The 24,107-nt window shown below is 42.1% G+C and overlaps 1 protein-coding gene across 1 annotated transcript in view; it reads left to right on the top strand.

Annotated features, from left to right (window-relative positions):
* ARL3 (ADP ribosylation factor like GTPase 3) overlaps positions 1 to 19,984 on the top strand; it is a 38,830-nt gene extending 18,846 nt beyond the window's left edge. The window contains exons 4-6 of the mRNA XM_048505120.1: positions 2,098 to 2,148; positions 3,160 to 3,345; positions 16,706 to 19,984. Of these exons, the coding sequence (XP_048361077.1) occupies positions 2,098 to 2,148; positions 3,160 to 3,345; positions 16,706 to 16,753 (285 nt within the window). The 3' untranslated portion in view covers positions 16,754 to 19,984. The remainder of the gene's footprint in view (positions 1 to 2,097; positions 2,149 to 3,159; positions 3,346 to 16,705) is intronic.
* The last annotated feature ends 4,123 nt before the right edge of the window (positions 19,985 to 24,107 follow it).

Below are 24,107 nucleotides of genomic sequence, written 5' to 3' on the forward strand. Positions count from 1 at the left end.
GGCAGCGGGACCTGGAAGTACAGGCAGGATAGTTCATTGCTTGAGTGGCAGAAGACCAGCAGCCAGGGCTGCAGTGTAGCAGCTAGACCTAGCACTTTCTTCAGCATATTCTTCCCATGCCAGATTGTTTCTCCTGAAAGTGAATGGAATGGATCATGACCCTTTTGGCAGAAACTGTATTACTTGATTGGAGAATGCTGGAATTCATGTCCATCAGTGAAACTGTTCCTGCCAACACAAGACTGAATTTAAACACCATTTGGATGCCTTGTTTGATAAAAAGCTGTTTTCTGTCCGGTGTAATTCTGCCACTCTGTGGTTGTGCTTCTGTTAATAAACTTAGTATTGATAGTTCATTTTATGGCGGTTCTCCATATTTTATCCTTTGATAATAATCTGCTTTGAAGAAATACTAAAATGTAAAAGTGACACACATATTTTAATTAATAACTGTAAGAAGATAATCCTCTAACACAAATGTTGACTGCATGAGACTTTTAGCTTCATGTTGTCCCAGTAAGTAAAAATGCTGAGGTTCCATGTTAATACTCTCAAAAGGTGGGACAACTTACAGAATGGTAACTGATCATGTGATTCCTCTTGGTAAACTGGGAATTTGTCGTGACATGCTGAGCAATGAAGAGAACTTTACCACTCCTTTGCTTGTTCTTCTGATGAAATATAAAAGGGTGGTAAAATTCTTCTTCATTCCTTTGCAAAAAATAACTAGTTTGCCAAGTGTGACTACTGATACACCAAGGTAAGCTAACGCTGGATGAATGATTTTCTGTATTCATCCCCAAATGTCTAATTTTAGCAAGCTGCAGTTTCTCACTATCAGAGGAACATAAGAACATAAGAACATAAGAACATAAGAACATAAGAACAAGCCAGCTGGATCAGACCAGAGTCCATCTAGTCCAGCTCTCTGCTACTCGCAGTGGCCCACCAGGTGCCTTTGGGAGCTCACATGCAGGATGTGAAAGCAATGGCCTTCTGCGGCTGTTGCTCCCGATCACCTGGTCTGTTAAGGCATTTGCAATCTCAGATCAAAGAGGATCAAGATTGGTAGCCATAAATCGACTTCTCCTCCAGCCAAATCTGTCCTAAGAAGCCCTTTTTTTTTAAAGCTATCTGGTGGTTTAGTGGCCGTCACCAAACCTCATATTGGCAGCAAGTATTCCAAACACCAATCTGCGTTCGTGAAGAAGAAGTGTTTCCTTTTATTAGTCTTGGTTCTTCCCCAGCATTTTCTCTAATGAATGCCCCTCTGGTTCCTAGTATTGTGAGAAAGAGAGAAAAATTTCTCTCTGTCTAAACACTTCTTTTTCTATCCCATGCATAATTCTTGATAGACTTCAATTATATATCCCCCCCCCTCAGGACGTGTTCTCCTCTCCAAACTAAAGAGTCCCAAAGCGGCTGCAGCCTCTCCTTCTCATAGGGAAGGTGCCTGCAGTCCCTCAATCATCCTTGTTGCCCTGTCTCTGCACTTCTTTTTTTCTATCTCCTCAATATCGCTTTTTTGAGCATGTGGCTACTGCAGAACTGGACACAGTAGCCTCTAAGTTAGCGGTCGCCTGACCACTGTTTTATATATGAAGGCATGACAATCTTTGCAGTTTTATTCTCAATTCCTTTCCTAATGATCCCCAGCATAGAGTTTGCCTTTTTCACAGCTGCCATGCATTGAGTTGACATTCCCATGGAACTATCAACTAAAGACGCGTAAAATCCCTTTCCTGGTCTGTGACTGATAGCACTGACCCCTGTAGCGTGTATGTGAAGTTTGGATTTTTTGCCCCTATGTGCATCACTTTGCATTTTGCTACATTGAACTGCATTTGCCATTTCTTAGCCCACTCACCTAATTTACTCTTTTTCTGCAAAAACATAAATGAACAAATATTTTGTACTTTTTGTGTATAATTAAAAAGGTATTGGAATCCTGATCCTAACCAGCCTTCTTTGAGTACAGACACGTTGCTTCATCAAATAAATGAGTGCCAGTATTAAGGCTTGGTATTTAGAATTGATTGTTTCTAGGAGATAACACTGTATTTTTAGTTTTAAACCCTTCTCCTATTTCCTTTGTAGATTTATGTCATTGATAGTGCAGATAGAAAGAGATTTGAAGAAACAGGTCAGGTAAGTAATGCACAACTTGGGGAAATAAACACATACCTTGTTCAGTAAATGCATGAAATGCTGTCAAATATCAGACAGAACTTACATTATCATTTGCCTTCTAAGAAACAAGCCAAGATCCTTATTCTATTAAATAATAGTTTTCTGCCAGATTTATTCATGAAAACCAAGCTTGCAATTAAAACTCTTCAAGGCCTTTTCCCTGGGTATGATGTAAAGAAACCTTACCGCTTATTCAGTATACATTTGCAATGAGATTGCCAGTGTAGGACCAAAGAAGGCTGTGTCCCAGGCATCTGACCATTAAATATGGACATCAGGCCTTCCAGTGCTAAGGTTTTGTTAGGGTGTATTTAGTCACAGAATGAAGTTAGTAGGTTCTATTTCCTATTTTCTTAAACCATGTAATCCCTAGTGCATTAACTGACATTGCCGACCAGTGATGTGCACATGAACTCATGACACAGAGACGCTCAGCCATTCTTTTAGTAGCCACAACAGCTGCCTTTTATGAAAATGAGTTTTGTTTCTGGAAAGAGATTCCATCAAGTGCAGTCCCATCCATGAATTACTGTTGATTAAACTGGATCAAAGTTCAAAGCTTGCCGTTAGCATTCCTCTTGAATTTGAAGCATATGTAGGATAACACCACCTGTTTTCAAGGGCTGCTGCACTATGCTGGCAAGTCAAGTTATAACTGTGCCAGCATATGTTATTTTTGCTGTGTCATTAGTGCTGGTCCCCAGAGTCGGGTGGGGAATGGCAAGGCCCAGAACTGTTGCCTTGAAGGCAGCTGGCTAGAACAGAGTAAGCTAAGGTCTCCTATAATGTATAACTGGAATAACTGACTTTTAAAATTTGGTCTTGATGGTACAGAGTACTTGTTTATTTTGCTGTACATCCATACTTCTTAGAACTCATTAATGTATTGGTATGAAAAATGCAACTAAGTAGATACATGATCAGCTTCCAAACACATTTTCTAAATAACACATTCATTTTGTGTTGCAGGAGTTAGCGGAGCTCTTAGACGAAGAGAAGCTAAGTGGTGTTCCAGTGCTCATCTTTGCTAACAAACAAGATTTGCTTACGGCAGCCCCTGCTGCAGAGATTGCAGAGGGTCTGAACTTGCACACGATCCGTGACAGAGTCTGGCAGATTCAGTCTTGTTCAGCCCTCACAGGAGAAGGTGTGCAGGTGAGGAAGCAATACTTATGCTATTAAATAGCTTTTATATTTGCCCAAATGAGAAGTGCATTGTTCCATATCTGAACGTTTCCCTTCTCCTTAAACCTAGTCTCATGCACAGATGCCTCACTTTGGGAAACTATGTTGCAAAAAGATATCCTTTCTCTGGCTGTTGTGGGTTTTCCGGGCCGTGGGGCCGTGGTCTGGTAGTTTTTGCTCCTAACATTTTGCCTGCATCTGTGGCTGGATCTTCAAAGGGCTTCACAGCGAGATGTGCCACAGCGGGAAACATTTTTCACTGTGACATACATCTGAAGATGCTAGCTATAGATGTGGGTGAAATGTTAGGAGCAAAAACTACCAGACCATGGCCACACAGCCTGGTAAACCCACAATAGTCAGTTGATTCTGGCTGTGAAAGCCTTTGACAGTAATAAGTCTTTCACCGCTGGAATGAGGCTGCTTTAACCATAGTAAGATTCTTCTTCTGTGCAGGCCTCCTCAGTTTAAGGAAAAGGTATTCTATAATTGAACTGAAAACTGCCACGTATTCAGTCACAAGTATATTTTTCTCTCAGAGCCAGTTTTGCTTCATGGGTTTCATGCTATTTGGACCAGCTGTCATTCTAAGCCTTTCTAGGCTGTTCAAGAGTGCTAAGAGAAATGCGTTGTGTAGCAACAGTTATCTTTTTGTGTTAGGGAGGAGGAAGATGGAGCTAAGCAAAAGGACACAGGGCCAAGTGCATCCACATTGTAATTTTGAGTCACAAGATTGTACATCAGAGAATAACAAAGCCACAAACTGTAAGGTGTTGTGCCTTTGGCTTTCAATAAATCCAGTCAACAGAAGCAGAAGAATAGAGTTGATGGCTACGAGTATGAGATCAGAATGGGAAGTGCTTGGTTTAAATCTCAACATGGGTACTTTTGTTTTGGAAACTGTAGTGTGATAAAAACCCAAGGATGCTTATTCCTATACCCCCAATTAGTGCTGGAAAACTAGATTTTAAGAGGATTTTGTTACTGATGATACTTAAATCTGGTGATAGCTGTGAAAAGGCAAGACAGATCTTTCTACATACTTGAACAAAGTCCCAGGCTTGCAGAAAAATCTGAAATCTAAAACAAATACACTGAGGGGTTTAAAAAAATCCCAAAGTGATAAATAAAACAACTGTAGCTTTAAGCAACATATTCTCTCAGTGGCCATTGCCTGGCAACCACAAATTCCAGCCTGTCAGTAAAAGGCAGGGGGAAGGGCAGGGTCCCTCCCAGGGCAATTCTGGCTTTTGAGAAAGGATTAGGGTTGCCATCTTCTGGTGGGGAAATTCCTGGAGATTTTGTGGTGGATTTTAGGGGAGCAGAGTTTGGGGAGGAGAAAGGGCTCAGCTAAATTCATGTTATAGAGTCCACCTCCACAGCAGCCATTTCACCCCAGGGGATTGATTTCTGTAATCTATAGTTCAGTTATAATTCTGGGAGCTCTCTGTGTCCCGCCTAGAGGTTGGCAACAGGGACATAGGTATAGATTTTTTAGGGGGGGGGACTTAGGCACACCTCCCAATCCGCCCCTAGGCAGGCATGGCTACAAATGCCTCCCCAAGCCCCGCCCTGGCCTAAGCGCTTATATAAAGCAGCCTCCTCGAGGTCGGGGATGGCAGACTCCCCTGCCCTGCCCCTCCCCTCTGGGCAGAGGCATAGAGGGAACATGGAGCCCGTGAAAGAAATCACAGGAGTTTCTGCGCCCCACACACCCCACCCCCGGGCAGCTGCTGTGATGCTAGAATCTACCCCCAAACAGCATCACTTTCAATGGTGTTTAAACTAGAGAGCCCAAATTCTCCTTTTAAATCCACCTTAAAGGGAGAATCTGGGGTCCTTAGTTAAACAACATTGAAAGTGATGCTGTTTTGGGGTGGATTATCCCCTACCCTGAAACAGCATCACTTTCAATGTGGCGTAGTGGTTAAGAGCAGGTGCATTCTAATCTGGAGGAACCGGGTTTGATTCCCTGCTCTGCCACTTGAGCTGTGGAGGCTTATCTGGGGAATTCAGATTAGCCTGTGCACTCCCACACACGCCCGCTGGGTGACCTTGGACTAGTCACAGTTCTTCTGAGCTCTCTCAGCCCCACCCACCTCACAGGGTGTTTGTTGTGAGGAAGCAAGGGCAAGGAGATTGTAAGCCCCTTTGAGTCTCCTACAGGAGAGAAAGGGGGAATATAAATCCAAACTCTTCTTCTTCTTCTAAACTGAGGACCTCAGATTAGTGAAGTTTGGTTCAGGATGTCCAAATTTATGGACCCTCAAAGATGTAGCCTTCATTTTCTATTAGCTCCCATTGAAAACAATGGAGGATGAGGGCACCCCCTTTGGGAGTCCATAACTTTGGACCCCCTGATCCAAACCTCACGAAACCTGAGTAGTATCATCAGGAGAGTCCCTCAAACAATCCCTGAAAGTTTGGTGCTGCTAGCCCAAACAATGCTCCCCCTGCAGACCAAAAAACACTAAAAATGTTTTTAAAACCCACAAATGAAGGGACAGAGCTTCGGACATGAATGGGGGGGGGGGTTCAAACCCGAGAACCCCCCCCCCCTTACCCACGTTGGCAACAACAGGCCTGGCAACAGCCTCTGAGTGACCTGATGCTACTTGACTTGCATGACTCAATAAGCCTGGCTGCTTGCTACTCTTTAAAAGCAGCCACCCTACGGAAGCCAGTGTTGTATGGTGGTGAGCTTCAAAGTTGGGTCTAAGAGACCCAGATTCCAGTGTCTACCTGGCTGTGAAAACTCACTGGTTGAGTTTAGACCAGTCACATACTTTCAGTTTCACCTACCTCAAAGAGTTGCTGTGTGGATAAAAAGGAAGAGAAGACTGCTGTAAGCTTTTTGGTCCCCACTGTGGAGAAAGGTGGGCTAAAAATGAAACAGATAAATAAATATAGCTGAAGGTGGGAGATAGATAAAAAGTAGGTTGGTGAGTGGATGAAAAGAGAATGAGGCAGAGAGAGGGGAAAGGACATGGCGGTTACCAAGAGGAAGGAAATAGTGTAGGAAAGGAGATATGGGAGGGAGATACAGGGGAAAGTGAGGTGCCCCCCATAAGCCCTTGATGGTTCCCTATCATGCTTTGGCCAGTGGCTGGCCCCACGTAACTAGGCCACAGTTTTTTCCTAGAGGCTGCTGAGGGGGAGGAGAAGGAAAGCTTGAGACAGAGGAGCAGGTAAAGGTAAGTTGGCTATTGGGCGGGAAAGGGATAGGGTTACCAACTCTAGGACAGGAAAGAACTGGAGATTTGGGAGGTTGGTGCCCAGGGAGAGTGGAATTTGAGGAGGGGAAGGTCCTCAGCAGTGTATAATGCCATAGACTCCAGCCTCCAAAGCAGCCATTTCCATCATGGGAACTAGGGCTACTAACCTCCAGGTAAGGCCTGGAGATCTCCCACTATTACAATTGGTCTCCAAGTGATCAGTTGCCCTGGAGAATATGGCTGCTTTGGAAGGTGGACTCTATGGCATTGTACCCCGATAAAATCCCTTCCTTCTCCAAACTCCAGCCTTCCCAGGCTCTACACCCCAAATCTCCAGGCATTTCCCCACCCAGAGTTGGCAACCCTATCTAGCATTGTCTGAAAATCCATACCCAGTGAAGATGTTAACCAGGCACTTGCATATTAAGTAACAAAATGCTGAATGAGTATAGCCCATGTAGATCTTTTATTAGTTAAAGAGCTTGGACCTTACTAGTGTTTTTCCATTTTGCTGTGGTGATGGTGAGGGACATTAATTCTTCTAATAATATTCACTGGTCTCTGCCTTTGGATAGGGCAGCTTTTCATAGCCATGATAATTGGACACTGAAAACACACAAAAAATGCGCTGGCCAAATAGATTACCCAGAATGAAACATTCCTTTTTAGAACACATTGTCTGTTCGTTGCACATAATTGTAGGATTCCAACGTGGCTCTTTTTTTTAGCTGTCAAGTCACAGCCAACTTATTGATGCCACAGAAAACCTAGGTTTCCTTGGTGATCTCTCGTCCAAGTACTAAGCAGGGCTGATCCTGCTTAGCTTCCAAAAGCTGTTGAGATTGGGCTAGGCCTGGGCAATCCAGGTCAGGGCAATCTAAGGCTACCTGTGGATAATTAGCTGCATGTTTGCTTTTGGGGGGTCTGGGTGAGAATGCACTTCTATTTAGACATCATAAGAGCCACCCAGTTCAAAGAGGTTTGAATAAGCACTGCGGTGTGAAGGGAGATGCCACCGTAATGCTAAAAATTACAGAGTGTGGGCTAGCCCCCTAGCTTCCAGGTGAACTCACTAATTACTGCTTTTGGGAAACCACAATGAGACCAAATTGTGAAGGTGAGGCTTGTTAATTATATGAAGAATCTTCCCCGTCCCATCCCCCGTCCCCCCACCCTATAATTCAAGCACTCTGTCAGTGTGCCTCTGCTATCCCTGTGGGAGATGGCTTCTGTATTGAACCTTCTTTGTTGGGTGGGATACATCAGCCTAGTTAGGAAGATGTCTAAAAAGTCTCTGGCATTTGTTTGCTTTACCCTATGACTTCAGGATAAAGGAGACTAAGAGTTTCAATCCTGGTTCTTAATATTAAAGAACCACCCCAAAGGCTCGTGGCAGAGAATGAAGGCATCATCTAATATCTAGAAAGCTAAAAAAAGAAAGCAAAAAAAAAGCCATCTTGAGAAGTTGAGGGATTACACATAAGGCCATCATGGCAGGAAAATGCAAGATGCTAACAGGGGATTCAAGAAGAAAAAAGGACTTTCTGGAGAACAGGCTATTCAGAGACTGAGTTAACAGGGGTGGGTTTTGTGACGGCCCCTGGGCAGAGTATCAAAAATAATAAACAGTGGCATCAATAGTGCAATCTGTGCAGAGTTACTCCAGTCTAAATTCACTGATTGTGATGGGCTTAGACTGGAGTAGCTCTGCACAGGATTGCACTACAAATAAAAGAGAGGTAGTTTGAAGGTCATTTTAATTAGTTCAGTGGATGATGCTGTAGTGTGCGGAACTGACAGTTAAGACTGGGAATTTCAAGGTTAATGAGATTACATTATAGCTAATAAATGATATACATTGAGAGAATTGAACTATTATTTGACTTGGGTGTATTCAAGAAAAACTATTAAGAAGAGAATCTGCTAGAATCCTGGTGACCTCTCATCAAGAGGCCCCAAGCATGGGAGCATGGAGACCACCTCCACTTCATGGTCACTGTGGAAGAAGCTGCTTCTCTTCTCTTCACTACACCAGACAGACTTTCCGGCACAGTTCAGAAGAGATTAGTTTTTACTGCACTTAAATTTGTACCCAGTCTTTTGCAAACTTGAAATGGTTTAATTGAAAGACATAATTATCCATCTATTCCTTACATTTCAATATGCTTTTACATTACCAAAGCAGTTTATTGCAATTAAAACTCTCGATCAAAATTTGCTCCCATCCCTTGTTTAACGGAGCTTAGTATAGTTCAGAACTTCAGATGCTGGAAAGGCATAGGATGGTGTAAATCACACAGATGAACTGGTTCCCTCTTCTCTGTGCCAGATCTGATGAAAGGGAAATGAAAAGATGGTTTCCCCTTCTAGAGCATGCTCATATCCAAGCCTAGTAGGTAATTTCACATTTCAGGGTGAAACCAGTGTGGCATTCCTCCTAGCAATAAGCACCACAGACAACTGAAGCTGACAGTGCTCAGCTGAAATCATTGTCAATGCACATCTAGATCTTCCACAATAAAGATGGGATTTTTTCTAATGCCTTTTTGGCTCCAGGGCCTTATTGTAAAGCAGAAATATGAGGAAAACATCCAGAAGTACATGCAAGGCAAGTTTTCTTTTTAGAAAATGACCCGACCAAAATCTTTATAATAATTGTACAAAAATATAATGAAACTCCCAGCATGTTCTTGTTGTCTAATAGAATTTCTAAAATCTATTTCTTTCAAGGTTATTATTTTTAAAATAAAGGATTACATTGTGCTTGTTGTCCTTTAAATCCACATCTGACAAAAGACCTTCAAATACACAGGGGAAAAAAGAATGCTTTTTAAAGACTGGAATAAATTACTCCACACCATTATTTTAACAAAATAAAAGATGAAAGCTTTCTGAGTCTGGACTCCTTGTTATAAAATGGATGGAGATAATTCTAAACTGGAAAAAATATTCATTTTAAGAGAATTGTTTGTTGAGTGAGCAAATTATGCCCCTTATTTAGAGGCTATAAATCCTAAGAAACTTTATTAAGTGGCATGAACATACTGGTTTTATCACAAAAATATTCTGATTGTGTGTATACTGAGTGCATTGGTTAAAATAATTATTTCATCTTAAAGTACATTGTTGCTTTCATATTATAGTATCCTAGAAGAATTTTAATGTTCAAGAAGGATTTGCTAAAAATAAGACACATCTACAGAACTTCTAGATATGTTATTCCTGCTGGGGGCTAACACAGCTCCCTTGTTTCTGGGAATTATAAAAGGGGAATAATCTGCATTTCAGGTTTTCAGATTAGTACTCCTCTAGCTGTTGTATCACAAAGTGAGTTTTGACTCAAGGAAGCTTACACGCTGGAAAGTTTTGTTGATCTTTAAGGTGCTACTGGACTCAAATTCAATTCTGCTCTTATTGCAGTGTTCCATATCAGAGCAGTGGCTGTTTTTTTAATGATTCTTTCCCTCCCAGCTGTTGTCCCTTCACAGCCTACTTTCTGTGGGTGCATCTTGCTAATCATTAATCTTTGTTTATCAGTTATTAGGAAGGCTGTTCACAAACATTCATGAATACTTAATGGTAGAGGAGGTGCAGGGGTCATTGAAGAATGTGTCACTGCTGGATGGTGAGAAACAAAAGAAAGGCATATACTATTTAAAAATTAGTGGGTTCTTGGATGCTGAAGGGACCAAGAGGCCAGTGTTACAGCACCGACATGTCAGTCCCATCAGGTGTGAGAGACAGGATTGCAATTGTAAAAGTAGGCACAGAGGAGATGATTAAATTTTCTCAGCCAGTTTTTGAACTCCTTGGACCTAATTGATGATGGCAGACCCCATGCTTTGTGGAAGAATTAAGCCTCATTGGACTGTAGAGCAGGGTTAAGGGTCAAGGTTTGTGACCTTGCCTGATTTCTAATTTATGGCATGAATTCCTAGCTGACATATCTGTTTGAGGGTCTATAGGAAGCACTGCTTTGTTGCTGTTGAAGCAGAGCTGTCAGTAGAGAATGTTTCAGGCTTCTAATATTCATTTTGCTGCAGCCCCAGCCCCTCCTATATAGGCCAGTCAGTGCCCCATTTCTTCTCTGCTACGTAACATTACTAACTGCACCTGTGATTGGTTCTGGTTGGAATACTGTAGCCAGCTGTCATAACTAGGATAGATAAAATTGCTGCTTTGAAAACTGTTCTGTGGAAGAAGAAAACTATCCATTGCCTTTGCCCTGCTTTAACTACAACACTGATCAAACAGTAAGACAAGCTGATTACTGTATATAGTGCTTAGGACCTTTTCATTCACTAGGCAGAAATTAGAGTGCTCATGTGTGAGTCAGGATTATTTAGGTGTTTATAAATCAGCAACATTGTTTGAAATTTTACAACACAGTGGACTGTTCTGTTCAGTTTCATTTCATCCAAACTCAGCAGATGATTTAAGTGGAGCTAGTCTGGAAAATATTATTGACCTTATTCCCTTATCTTTTCTTGTGTCTTTTTATATTTATTGCTCGTGCTTGGATTTCTGGTGTTGTGTTTAGTTTGTACATATAGCAAATATTCAAGCAACTTTCAGGCCAGAAAGGGATTGTGGTTTATACTATTTAGGTACTAAAGTATTTATTTATGTACTACTAGTGGGCCCGGCCACGCGTTGCTGTGGCAATTGTCCTTCTCATCACAGTCCGCAACCCACACAGATGTCCATGCAGATCCAATGATCCCCAGCATAGCCTTTTGGGGTGGCCAAATGGAATTCCTCTTTCCCTTTTCAATGCACATTGTTATATGGTGCTGTCTTGTTTTTTTAGCATACGGTAACCCTTCCCATTCCACAACGGAACTGTCCAGAGTGTAAGTCCCGCTGTCCATGAAGCTGGTTGACATGCACAGTCCTGGCTTGGGTAAGGCAGAACTGGGGCAAGCAGGCTATCCCAGTCAGGCAGCAGAGGCAGGGTGGTGAGGCACTCAGATCGAGGCCAGCTCCCTGGATTCGTAAAGGGCCATGTGCAAAAGAAGCCGAGCCAGAAGTGTTGGTTTGCCCCCGCCCCGTGGATTGTCTTAGAAGAAAAAGGCAAACTCCAGTTCACTTTTAGTAAAAAAAAGAGCTGTGGCGAATATGGGTGAGGAAGTGGGTAAGTTGTGGTTGGATGTGAGGGAGGGCAGAGTGAGGTGTGTGAGGATGAGCTGGATGTGTATGAGAGTATGTGTGTTGTTTGGTACTGTGGGTGAGGCACAGAGAGTGAAAGTTACCTGCGTGTGAAGCGGGAGGAACCCCACCTGACGTCTCACACGGCAAAGTGTGTATGTGTTTCACTTCCACTCGTATTACCTACCAGTATTATCTATTTACTGTTTTAACTGCTCATCTCTGGCCATCTGCACGAACATTCTAAGGGCATACCAAGCCCTCAGGCCACAGACATGCTGCACGAACATTCTAAGGGTGACAGTTAAACACAGCCAGCTTCATGGCCTGGTGCGCCAGGAAAAAGACTTTTTACGTGGCTCAGGTATGGACTTTCGGCGATTTGAAGGTCCAATTACCTGCCCACAACAGGGAGGAACGTCCTGTGAAAATTTGGGGGCGATCCGTCCAGCAGCTTCTGAGGGAGACCATCAGGGACAAACACACATTTAGATTTTTATATATATAGATACTTATAACCTATCTTTCTCACTAAGATTCAAGGTGCCTTATAGAGTTCAGAGCAATACCATCAAATCGCACGAGACATCCAACAGACCATGCAATAAAACTGGGATTACAAAAATCAGAAATAATGCAAAAAGAAAAAGTGTCTAACATGATATATTAAACAATGTAAAAATGGATTTACAATAGCAGAAAATACAGTGGTGAGAGTATTAACCAATGTAATAGACTTGCAATCCTAGTTCCTTCCTTGAGCCATTATTTTAATACCGTATACAATTCTGCAGAATGACACAAGTGTGGGACCCTTCCTGACTGCTCATGGGTTGGGGGCCACAACAGAGACTGTATGTGCATGGGCAGCTATAGATCTTCCCCATGGGAGGATGGCACCTTCAGAAGGCTTAGCTAAATGCTCAATGTCGTTGTGGTAGAGGACAGCAGAAAGGCAGTCCTGCAAATACAAGTGTCTAAGGTCATGAAGGATTTTGCATATGATAACCAGTACCTTGAACTGAACCCAGTAACTGGCAGGGAGTACATTCAGAACAGGCATAATATTTATACTTTGCCTAACCTCAATAATAATCAAGCTGTGACATTATGTATCAACTAGAATGTTCACATTTGCTTCAAGGGCAGGCCCCTGTAGAGCACATTACAGTAGTCTAGTCTTGAGATCACGGTGGTGGGGATTGACATGGTCAAATCAGCTGTGTCAAGATAAATGAAGGTGCAAAGGTTTAGTTAACAAAGGTTAACTAAATCTTATAGAATGTGGGAAGCACAAGGTCCTTCAAGACCTCAGCCTTCGCAATGTTACCTCCTTCTTGTCAATATTCATTTCAACTTGTTCACTCTGCCATTTAACCACAGCAGTCACTGACTCAAGACTTCTACCACGTAACTAGACAAACCAGACAATTTGAATAATGAAATACAGAGTTTGATGTCATCAGCATATTGATGACAGTCAACTCCAAAAACATGAATGATTTCTCCCAAAGGCTTTAAATAGAAATTGAATAGCATGGGTGACAGGACCAAGCCTGGTAGATTTGTGTAGGACAGAGCCTACACTGATGAAATTGATATCCAGCAGCAACCCTCAAAGTCTGATCCATTAGGAATTATTTAAACCAATCAAAAACACACACACACCCAATATCTAATTCTACCCCAAACACTTTAACAAAAAGGTATGATCCACTGCATTAAAGACTGCTGATAAATCTAATAGGTACAACAAAGAAACATGGCCCTTGTCTGCATTTAGACAAAGATTTTCAGCTAAAACCACTCATACCATCTCTGCCCTGTACCCTAGCCTGAAACCACACTGAAAAGGGTCCAGAAATGTGTTTCTCTCCATGGCACAGTGTGGAGTGTTTTGTGTAATTCTGTATTTGTTTTGTCCACCTCCGCAGTGGGAGGGGAAAGAGGTGCATTTGCATGTCTGTGTGTTCATTTGCAGTTGCATTTATATGTGTATGTCATAGTGGTTTGAATGTGTGTGACTCTCAGAAATCATAATGCGGTTGAGGTGGTGTGGGGGTGAGAAGGCGGGAGGGAAGGAGTTTATAGCATCTAGTAGGTTGTTGAATGGTATTTGAAAAGTCCCCTGGTTTGTGGGTTTGGTACCAGTAGCCAGGTTTTGTTGATCTTCAGCCTTTCTACCTTTCTGTTGAAACTGTCTCAGTGTTTATGGATTTCAGTGGCTTCCCTGTATAGTCTGATAAGTGGAGTTAGCTGAGATAGGTACAGCATATTACTGTCTTCTAGCTCCGTTTCAGTCATGCAAGCTATGATGTGATGCTTACTAGCTTCTGTGGTTTTAAGGATGAGCTCCTGGAGAATCACTCTTATCAAAAGCTTTTAGCTACAATAGCTTCATGGAATGTCCCAAGTTCAGAGGGCATACACTTTTAAATATCAGATACTAGGGACAAATAACAGGGCAGATCTTTTGTATTCGTGCCTTCTGTGCGGGCTTCCTGGGGGCATTTGGCTGCCAGTGTTGGAAACGTGATGCTAAACTGAATAGACTAGGGGTCTTATCCTGCAGTTTTTAGTATTAAAGAAAACAAAATTGTGAAGAAGATATAGGTATTAAAAATGTTATTGATTCTTCTCAAATCTCCTCTCAGCTAAGCCTCTTCCTTCTCCCACTTCTGCAATGACAGCTTTCCTGTTCTTACATCCACCAGTTATTTTACCAGCATTCATTCCATTATTCATTCTCTGCATTTCAGCTATCTGATGAGAACATTTATTTCCCATCATTGAACTTTGCTACTGTGTGTTATTCTCTGTCGAGCCAGTATGAGAAGCAGTTTACCTATAGCTTTTTTATCCTCTTTGATCCCAGGGAAAGTTATTCATCTCCCCCCCTCGGGCTGTGTGTTAATTTTCAACCTTCCCCCACATACTTATGAGACACAATCACAATTCCCTTTGAATCAACTTGCACGAGAAAAAATGATGTTGAGATCAGTTCTTGCCTTCAAAGTTAAGTGACCTAGATATGAATTGAAAAACCATTTGGATTTCACCTTTCCTCTTGCATAGTGCCTTGTCATTCTTTTGCCCTTGTTATACAGTCAATGCAGTTAAGCTTGCAGCCATGGTGAATCCCATCATAAACTTTGGTTTATGAGCCTCGGCTGTATAATGTTCGGGTAGCCTGGAGTCCCTTTGGCTGGGCTCCCTTGTGGCATCAGGTGGTGTTTGCATCTTTCTCTTTATGTTAGGTTCTGGTCGGCTTCATGCTGGGGAACAGGATGACTGGCTGTTGTTTTGCATGGACGTATTACTTATGGGATTGTTGTGCTGAATATCAAAGGGGTGTCAGCAGATATTTATTACTTTAAGCTGTCTCAGCTGTTCTGCTTCAACAAATAAACCTACATTCAAAATGAATGAGGGGCGCTGCTTGCCTTGTATGCCATGATGTGTGCAAATGTGATTATTACTTCAGAGGCAAGGGGGAAGGCAGGAATTGTTGCAGAAAGCGGTTTTTTTCTTTGCAAGCAGATTTCTGAAAGGTGCAGTAGAGCAAAGGCAGTTGACACGGCTGTTTTCTGCCTCTGCTGGAAAACTGTTGATTTTCTAAAACATCCACTCCTTGTACTTTGAATGCAATACATAACGTGAGAATTTCTCCAAAAAGCAAACTCTGGTAGGAAGAGGAGGGGAGGCCTGGGGCTTGAGGTTATAAAAGCCATGGAATTCTGTCGAGCAACCATTGTCTGGGTGGCAGAGGCGTAGCAAGGGAGGAAAGCACCCGATGCACTGGTGCGTCCTCCCGCCCCACCCCGGAACGCCCCCGCCCCGCCCTGGAACACCCCCACCATGCCCCTGGAATGCCCTCACCACACCCACATGGAGGCGTGCCTGGTGCATCACACACACCCCACTCCCCTTGGAACTACCCCTCTGCTGGGTCGGGGAATTCAAACTTTTCCAGGGACATTTTCCATATTAAAGCACTGAACCCACCACCTAGGAAGCTGCTGTCTGGACTCATCCTTTTGTACATTCCAACTGCATGTGTTAAAAAAGGGGAAGCTGAATCATAAGGATTCCCAGTTCTGTCTCAGGTACTGCTATTTTCACAACCAAGTACAAAGCCTGACTATTCATTCTTATTCACATAGAACTATGGGCTTAAAAGAAACTCCAGCCAGCCCTCATTTTTTTCCTTTTTGAAAAAGCTTGTCCCTTATTGAAAATGTTAATGATTGATGCAGACATAGTTGCCAAACTGTCTCCGTTTTTGCCATTGTGGTGTCCTTTTTTCTTTATTATTGGACGCAATTTACTCTCCCTTCACTGTGTTAAATACTGAAGCTTTGCAGCTATGCAGTTACCCCCCACCCCTAAATTCTGTTACTTTGGCCCCTTCTGCACACGCAAAATAATGCATTTTCAAACCACTTTCACAACTGTTTGCAAGTGGATTTTGCTATTCCGCACAGCTTCAAAGAGCACTGAAAGCTGTTTGAAAGTGCATTATTCTGCATGTCTGGAATGAGCCTTTCTTTGAATGGAATCAGTTTTAATTCTCTCAACTTAGGATCTTTCCCCTCCATTTTTGGCAATCATAAAACTCTATTGAGTGGGCATAAACAACACTGTTCAGAGCCCTCTGGGGATGGGCGGTATAAAAATTCAAAATAAAAAAAAATAATAAACAAGGGGGAAGTGATGCAAATGCCTGCAATCCAGGGAGAAAAGCAACACTTAAATGTAAAAACAAGAATACTGTTATGGGTACAACCTGAGGTTGCACACAGAAAAACTGACCATGAATTTTTGATCTTCCTTTGTCAAGAGAGGAGTGTCAACAGAACAGAATTACGGAGTGTGGGGGGGAGGGGTCTATATTGCTTGGATCTATACACAGACTTCCCCTTCTTTGTCATCTAACCTTTGCTTATGTTATTTGTCTGTTTTTGAAGGATGGCATGAACTGGGTCTGCAAAAACGTCAATGCAAAGAAGAAATAAGTCCATCTGAGTTGCGTGGGATCGGAGGGGCTGCCAAACGGACTAGCTGACTGCTAGTGTCGGACCAAATACTTTTCCACCTGTGTGCAGCAAAAGCTGTTAGAAATGGGAACAGCAGCTAAGTCTGCGGCTTGAATTGAAACTTTACCTATTCTCTAGTACCACCTCAACCATAAATGCACCTCTTTTTTCATAAATAGTATTAAAGGTCTCCAAATTCATCTGCCTAGAGAGTGAATTGAAAACAGGAGCAGATTTGGATTTACTTTTTTTAAAAAAAACCCTCATGTGGGTTCCATAAAGTTAGGGTGGTCGTAACAATATGCATGGAAGCCTCCATCAGTTCTGAAGTCCCTTAGGATACTCACTTGGTACCATTCGAAGCTTGCCTCATCAGTGAATACGCTGGTGCTTTGCTAGCATGCATGCTTCAATTTTAAAATGGTAAGTTACTTTGTCTAATACTGGCAAGACACACATAGGGGTGCACAGTAGCAAGATGCCACCATATGCCTCCCCTTCCTGCCACAACACATATGTTATAATTAAAATTCTTTACAGTCTGAATGTCAGAAACAGCAGGACACTGACATGTTGCCATTTGTTCAGATAAAATAGTGTCAGGCTGCAAGGCGGTTTGGCATTTATGGTTGACATAAACATTTCCAGAGTTTAGGCTAAGTAAGAACAACCAAAAGCTCTTTGGCATTCAGTCTTTTTTTGTACTGTCTCAGGGAGGACAGAGCTTAACATTATAGCAACGGTCAATTTGTGCTCAAATTCTTACTGCAAAGAATTTGGAATGGTTTTAGGCTTTGCCCTTTCAGGGATGCTTACTGGTGGGTTTTGATTTAGTGCTTTTAGGATCTGCAAGCCATAGAGCATCCTAGATAGGACAAACTCTGGACTATAAGGTTGGCAAAATTACTACTGCTTAGTCCAAACTAGGAGGACTTGTGGCTGCCTAGTCTTCTTGTTTAGAACTAAATGGCAGAGCTAGCTGTGCTGAAAGTGACAGTCTAGAAGCATTCAAAAATGGTGTCCTTCAGGATGTATTTGATCTATTTGTATCCAGGATTAAGGAGAGAGGTATTTGGCAAGGGCAGTGTTTCTGCATAAGGCCTAGGTGCTAGAGAAGAAAGCTCAGTCGATAAAGTCCGCCATGTGGAATACTTTATGCATGGAGGAAGCACCCGGCCCTTTGAGGGAATAATCATCTTAGTTTATCATCACTACATTACAATCTGACATAAGGAGGCTGCTCCTTGCCTCTAGTCATCAGCTAAGTCCAAGCTCAGAGTAATTTGATAAGGGCAATCTTGCATGCAGTGAATTCAGCAAGCAGTTTATAACCAGTCTGTGAGGTTGAAAATGACTAGGCAATTTATAATGCCCTTTCTTGATCTGACTAAGAGAAAGTAAACTTGCCTTGTAAACCTCAAGCTATGTGTGTGTTTATTAGCTATTTTCAGATGCTCTTACATCACATAATCTATTTTCACTTCCCCAATGCCGGGATTTGCTCATGCTCTGTTACTGTAGAGGAAGCAATTGCAAATCTAGCATCTGTAATCAATCTTGATTTGGACTCTACTGTGCTGTTTGTTGGTAACCAGCATAAATTTAATTCCTTATTCTAGATTAGATATATTGAATCCATACCCCACCTACTTCAGGCTGTTTACTGAGGGGAGGTGGGGGGGGGAGAGGAAATTAAACCATAAACATTACAGGAATTACACAGAACAACATAAAAGCACAGATTACAACTGAAATCAGTCCATTAAAAAAAACCAAGCACACAACAGCTAAAAATATATTTCCACAAACTCCTAAAAGGCCTGGTTCCTATGTCAGATAGCTAGGGTCTTCTTGTAATTAATGATTTATGCTTCTCAAAAAGTTCTCTAAGGGTTTGCTATATACAGGCTACTGTAGACACCATTTTTTGAACTCATAGTCCAAATTTAATAGAAATAAAATACCTTTTTAGACTATTCAAGCCAGCTATTTGAGTGCCTGCCTGCTCATAGCATAATGTTTGCAACATCCTCCCCTAAAATCTAACGGACACCTGTCAGTCTGTTCAGCTCAGGAAAATGCATGCTTTCTCTGTTTTGTCAGAAAAGCACTCCCAAATAGCACCCAGCTAAAAACCTAGAACTAACTGACCCTACTGCCTTCCACCATCTGTGACTATTCTGTTTGGGCATAGAAACTTAGTTCTCTTAGACAATGAACAGCGAATGCCATTCACTGCATTTTTTGCCCTCCCTCTGTCTTGATAATTTTTATGCTGAGGATATTTGTGTGGAGGATGGGATCCCAATAGTTTGAATGGTCAAGCCAGTAAGACTCCACCACGGTTCATCGTCATCCGAGCCCCAGAACCTCTGCGTGAACTAGAACTTCTAAGAAGTAGGTGATGGAATCAACTGAATGACCCAGAAACCCAGCATCCTGCATCTGTGTACAGCACATCTGTGTACAGATGGACACTTTCCAAGCACTGCACAAGGCATTGTTGAAATCTTATCCAACAGAAAGGAATGCCCAAAGCAGGAAAATTTTCATCATCTAGTTATCCTATCTAAGTCCTCAATCCAATCTTCTATTATTTTATCTTTTTTAAAAAAAATCTACTTTGGGCATTCACAATACACCCAAACAATGAAATTCACACTGAAGTTATGTACTGTAGAGAAACTTTTTTTCTTAAGCATAAATTCCGTTGGAAATTAAGACTCAAAGGATGGAGAACTTACTACACTTTGAGTCCTTGGCAAGCTGATATGATGGTAAATGACCATTTATTTTAAACCAACACACTTTTCCTGTTTGGATGTCACCAAGCCATCCTGATATCCATTAAAGGCAAACTAGAGTGGCTGAAATGTTTAAGTGACCTGGGTAATAGCTGATGTGACACTAGATTGGGAATGGAATGATGGTTCGGATGTGACTTAATTTCTTGTCCTTTTGATTATATATAGCTGGTTATGCTTTCAGAAAAAGGCCTAATACGCCAGGTGATGCTCAAATGCTACAAAAGCCATAACTGCAAACCCATCTATACTCTTCTGTTCTGTCTTATTTTAGGGAACATCTAGCTTTATGAGCAAACTGGTTTTTCTTTTTTGAAGTTTACCAAAAGGGGCATGGTGATATTTGGTGATATTTAAGCCTCGGTGTATATGTTTGGCAAACCTGAATAAAATTTGGTAGAAATGACACGTTCCGTGATTTTTACTGTTCCAAAATAACATTATGTGATTGTTGGGTCCAAGGTATTTGGAATCCCACTTGACGACAGCTGCATGAAACTGCAGCACGGGTGTCCTTCAGGGTGGTGTTATGAACTGGATGGCAAAAGAGCATGTGGGCACCCATGAATTCATCATCATTTCAATTTTCATTTCATAGGTATGCAACAAGTGGCAGAGCTGGTATGAGTAGTTAAGCATTCAGGCTGTGAGTCGTGAAATGCCTGTTTGTTTTTTAATTGCATTTTATTCCATCCTTGATGAATTTCAGGACCAAACACACAACCACCACCCCCCGTTTTATCCTCAGAACAGTTCTTTGAGTTAGGTTAGACTAAAAGGGAGTGAAAGTCATCCAGACAGCTTTGTGGCACAGTAGGATGAATGTGGGTCTCCCTAAACTTAATCTAATGCTGTAGCCACTATATAACACTGCCCTGCCTCAGCTGTACACTTATGGGTTACTTTAGACCAGTTCTCTGCAGTACGACATGATAAGAATGGCTCTGGCTCTGCTTGGCACACAAAGGGTCCCAGGTTAATGCCCCAGCATCTCCAACTAAAAGGATCCGTAATGGGGGGTATGAAAGATCTGAAGAGCTGCCTACTGCCAATCTGAGTGGAAAATACTCGCACTGATGGACTTACGAATGGCCTCTGATATAGCATAAACCAAATTCATGTGATTATGCTAACAAGCTTCACCAAGGTGTTTTGGCACTGCAGAGATGAAATACATAAAGTACTTTGAATGCTCCAATGCCCTGTATAAATTATATTTTAAAATCTGATCTCTGTGCTTGATGTATGTTTTATTTTAAGCACTTGGGATTTTTTTTTTTTTTAAAAAAAAGCTCGGAATGCTGCAATTTGCTGTAAGCTCTCTTTTGCTGTGCTTTAATCAAGCAGCTACAATAATTTGCTTTATGTACAGAAAAACACAGGAAGAGAAGTCATCAGCAGTAACAGGAGCCATAAAACATCAGGACCTGCCTCTCCACACACTCCACATCTGGCATGATGTCAAATCATTGGAGAAAAATATTACATGGTGCTCCTTAATTTTGGGAGGATGGTTTATCCCAATTGATTTTTGAAGCAAATGAGCAAATTCTTTCACTTCTCATTTTCCTAATGGATTGAATACAGAAAATGCCCTTTTGGCAAACAAAATGCCCTGGGAGTGCTTGAACTTGTCATACTATCATTTATTGTTCGCTTCCAGGTTTCTACATTTTCCGCTCCTGTTGCTTTTATAAAAAAACCATAGAATGCTGTGTAATTTACGATAGGTTTGCTGCGTGACCTTGTTTGCGTGTCAGGTAGGGAGAAATATACCCAGAAGCTTTTACATTTACATGATAAATTGGAGGCTCTTAACTTGACAAGGATTTGGTTTGGCCCTGTATGTTGAAACCCAGAACTGGAGCATGTTTTATTGCTGTGGTTGCTGATGCATCTCTATTATTTGAACTAAAAGATTCTTGTATCCTTGACTGAGCCCTTCAACACAACATGGATTGCAGTACTGTCAAGTTGTCATTGCTGTAAACCCACCTCCTAGTTGTTGGACAGTCACTCCCGCTGCCTCATTTCCCATTCAGCTGCTCGGGGAATGTTACACAGCCAGGAACATTCTTCTCTTACAGTGTGTCAGCCACTGTGCTGGCTAAGCTGCAGTATCTACCAAGTCAATCCAACTGAGAAGACCTTTCTATCCAAAGTGGAATAAGGAACAGATCTTTTGATTTGCCTTGTGGTAAAAAATCACTTAGGAGTCCACTGGCAGCCCTGGTGTGTGGGTTTCAATGACAAGCTGTTGAATCGTTTCTTTTCCCAGCACTATCTAAAAATTAAACTCCTTTGCACATATCACCTTCACTGGTGCTAGGATCTAACTTGACAGTCTGCAGGATTGCTAGTTTCCAACCTGGAGATCATACACACTATTTCCCCACTGCACTTGGAGAAGATAGTGGCAGCATCATCTTTTCCTGCCTATTTCCTCTCCCTCTGTTCCTGGCATCTATCCACCTCCTTGGGCTGCTGCAATAAGACAGATAGAAGTCACTGTTACCTCTTCTCCTCCTAGCATCAGAAAATTTAGATTTGCAAGTATATTCTCCAAGTTATAGCATGATAGCCCTAACAATCATGAGTGCCAATATACATATTTTCCACAATGTGGATATTACATGTGCCAGAAAAACTTAACCTAAACAGCTTCCCAGTACTATTTTACCAGTAGAACATGGCAAAGCTTCCCATTGGCACAGTGTGGTAAGCTGTAGTGTTGTAGTCTACGCTCTGGTCACAAGTTGAATTTGATCCTGACTGAAGTCAGTTTCAGGTAGGTGGTACAAGGTTGATTCAGCCTTCCAAGGCTGATAAATTGGGTGCTAGCTTACTGGGAGTAAAATGCAGAGAACTGGGGAAGGCAATGGCAAACCACCCTGTAAAATATAATTTGCCTAGCAAAAGTCATGATGTGTTACCATCACTTGGGTCAGTAATCCTCCAGTGCACAGGGGACTACCTTTACCTTTAGAACACGGCTGGCATGGTTTTCAGCATGCAAGAAGCAGATCACAGGTTTATTATCTGATATATAAATCATGGGGCCACATCTCTAGGGCTACTAGGCATTCTTCTTGGTCAAAAAGCAACATGAGTTCCATCCCACTTTTAGACATGTCTAGCATTGAGCAGGCACAGATACAGTTTCATTTGTATATAGATGCACACATTTTCTTCACCCATCCAAGCCTACACACTTTCACAGTAGAAGATCTGCATCCTTCCTTTTTTCTGCTAGTGGGAATTGAGATGCTAGAAAATTTCAGTTCTGTCCAAGATAGTCTATCTAGTGCTGCCAGTTGGGTTCCTTGGCTCAGCCTTTTTCACAATGCTACTGAAAACACCCACCCACAGCAGCCCTGTGGCTTCCAAGTGAGTGTATTTATGTGGTTCAAAATGGCTGCCCTTTTTAAACTGGTCCAAAATAAATGCTGTTTCCAGTCCACAGTGGCTAGAAGCTAATGGGCAAACTTTTTTATTTTCAGTCCAGGAGAGCTTTTGTGCCTTTAAGAGCTGTGTGAGGTGCAGAAGTTTACAAACTGAACTTCCAGCACAGAAATCCGAACAGATGCTTCACCTGCTCAGTGTTTTGCATAGTACACAGATGTTTAAAGGAGCTCTACTAGCAAAACAAGTTGCTACCCCCACTTTGGCTTTTGTGGCAATGATCACCACATAAAAGGAAGACAAGCACCCATGAGAGCTGATCCAATCCTGTAAAATATCCTTGAAGATGCTGCAACAGGAACAGCCACTACATATCTTCTTTTCACAGCTCTATTGACATCAAGAAGCAAAAGGAAGGTGCAGGAGGAGGAGAAAAGGTACCTTTCTCCCTCCTGTTGCCCTCTGTCATTGCTGCCTTCGAACAGGTGCAGACCACAAGGGGAATTCAAGTTATGCCCAGCAGAGTGAGTGTCTGCACAGCTGGGCAAACATGGCTAAAGCCATCAAGCAATTACAGCAGCTGTTTTATCTTTATTCCAACTGCAGATTTCTTTAAAAGCTGCACCCACCATCTGTGAGGCAAGAGACAGCTGAGCTACATTCTAAAGTGCTATAAGATTGAGGGGGATTAGGCTGAAAGCTGGTGAGAGGAAGTGGGGGTGGAGATGGAGGAAGCATCCATGAAGGCAGGGGCAACACAAGGAAGGGTTCATGCTGGTTTGGTCTCTTTGGAAGTAAAATCGGTACAGACAGAATAACACTTGTTTACAGGACGGTGGTAGCCTCAATTACCACATGAAAGAGTATTCCTCTCATTTGAACAGCTTCAAAGTACTAAGTGAGGATGTGACCACTTTTACTCATGCCTAAATGCTGCAATGGTCTCTTTCCTTTGCACATTTCTGAAATTGCTACTTTAATTTTGCCTCATTTCTGGGACAAAGAGGCTAAACAAAGTGCCCAGGAGAAGGAAGCAAAAAAAGTAAACAAGAAACACGCCAATATATCTTTCTCGCAATCCTCCAGAGCCCTGAAAAGTACAGACGTGATCTCCAGTTGACTAGTCG

This window comes from Sphaerodactylus townsendi, linkage group LG08, assembly GCF_021028975.2.
Source record: "Sphaerodactylus townsendi isolate TG3544 linkage group LG08, MPM_Stown_v2.3, whole genome shotgun sequence".
Taxonomy (NCBI): domain Eukaryota; kingdom Metazoa; phylum Chordata; class Lepidosauria; order Squamata; family Sphaerodactylidae; genus Sphaerodactylus; species Sphaerodactylus townsendi.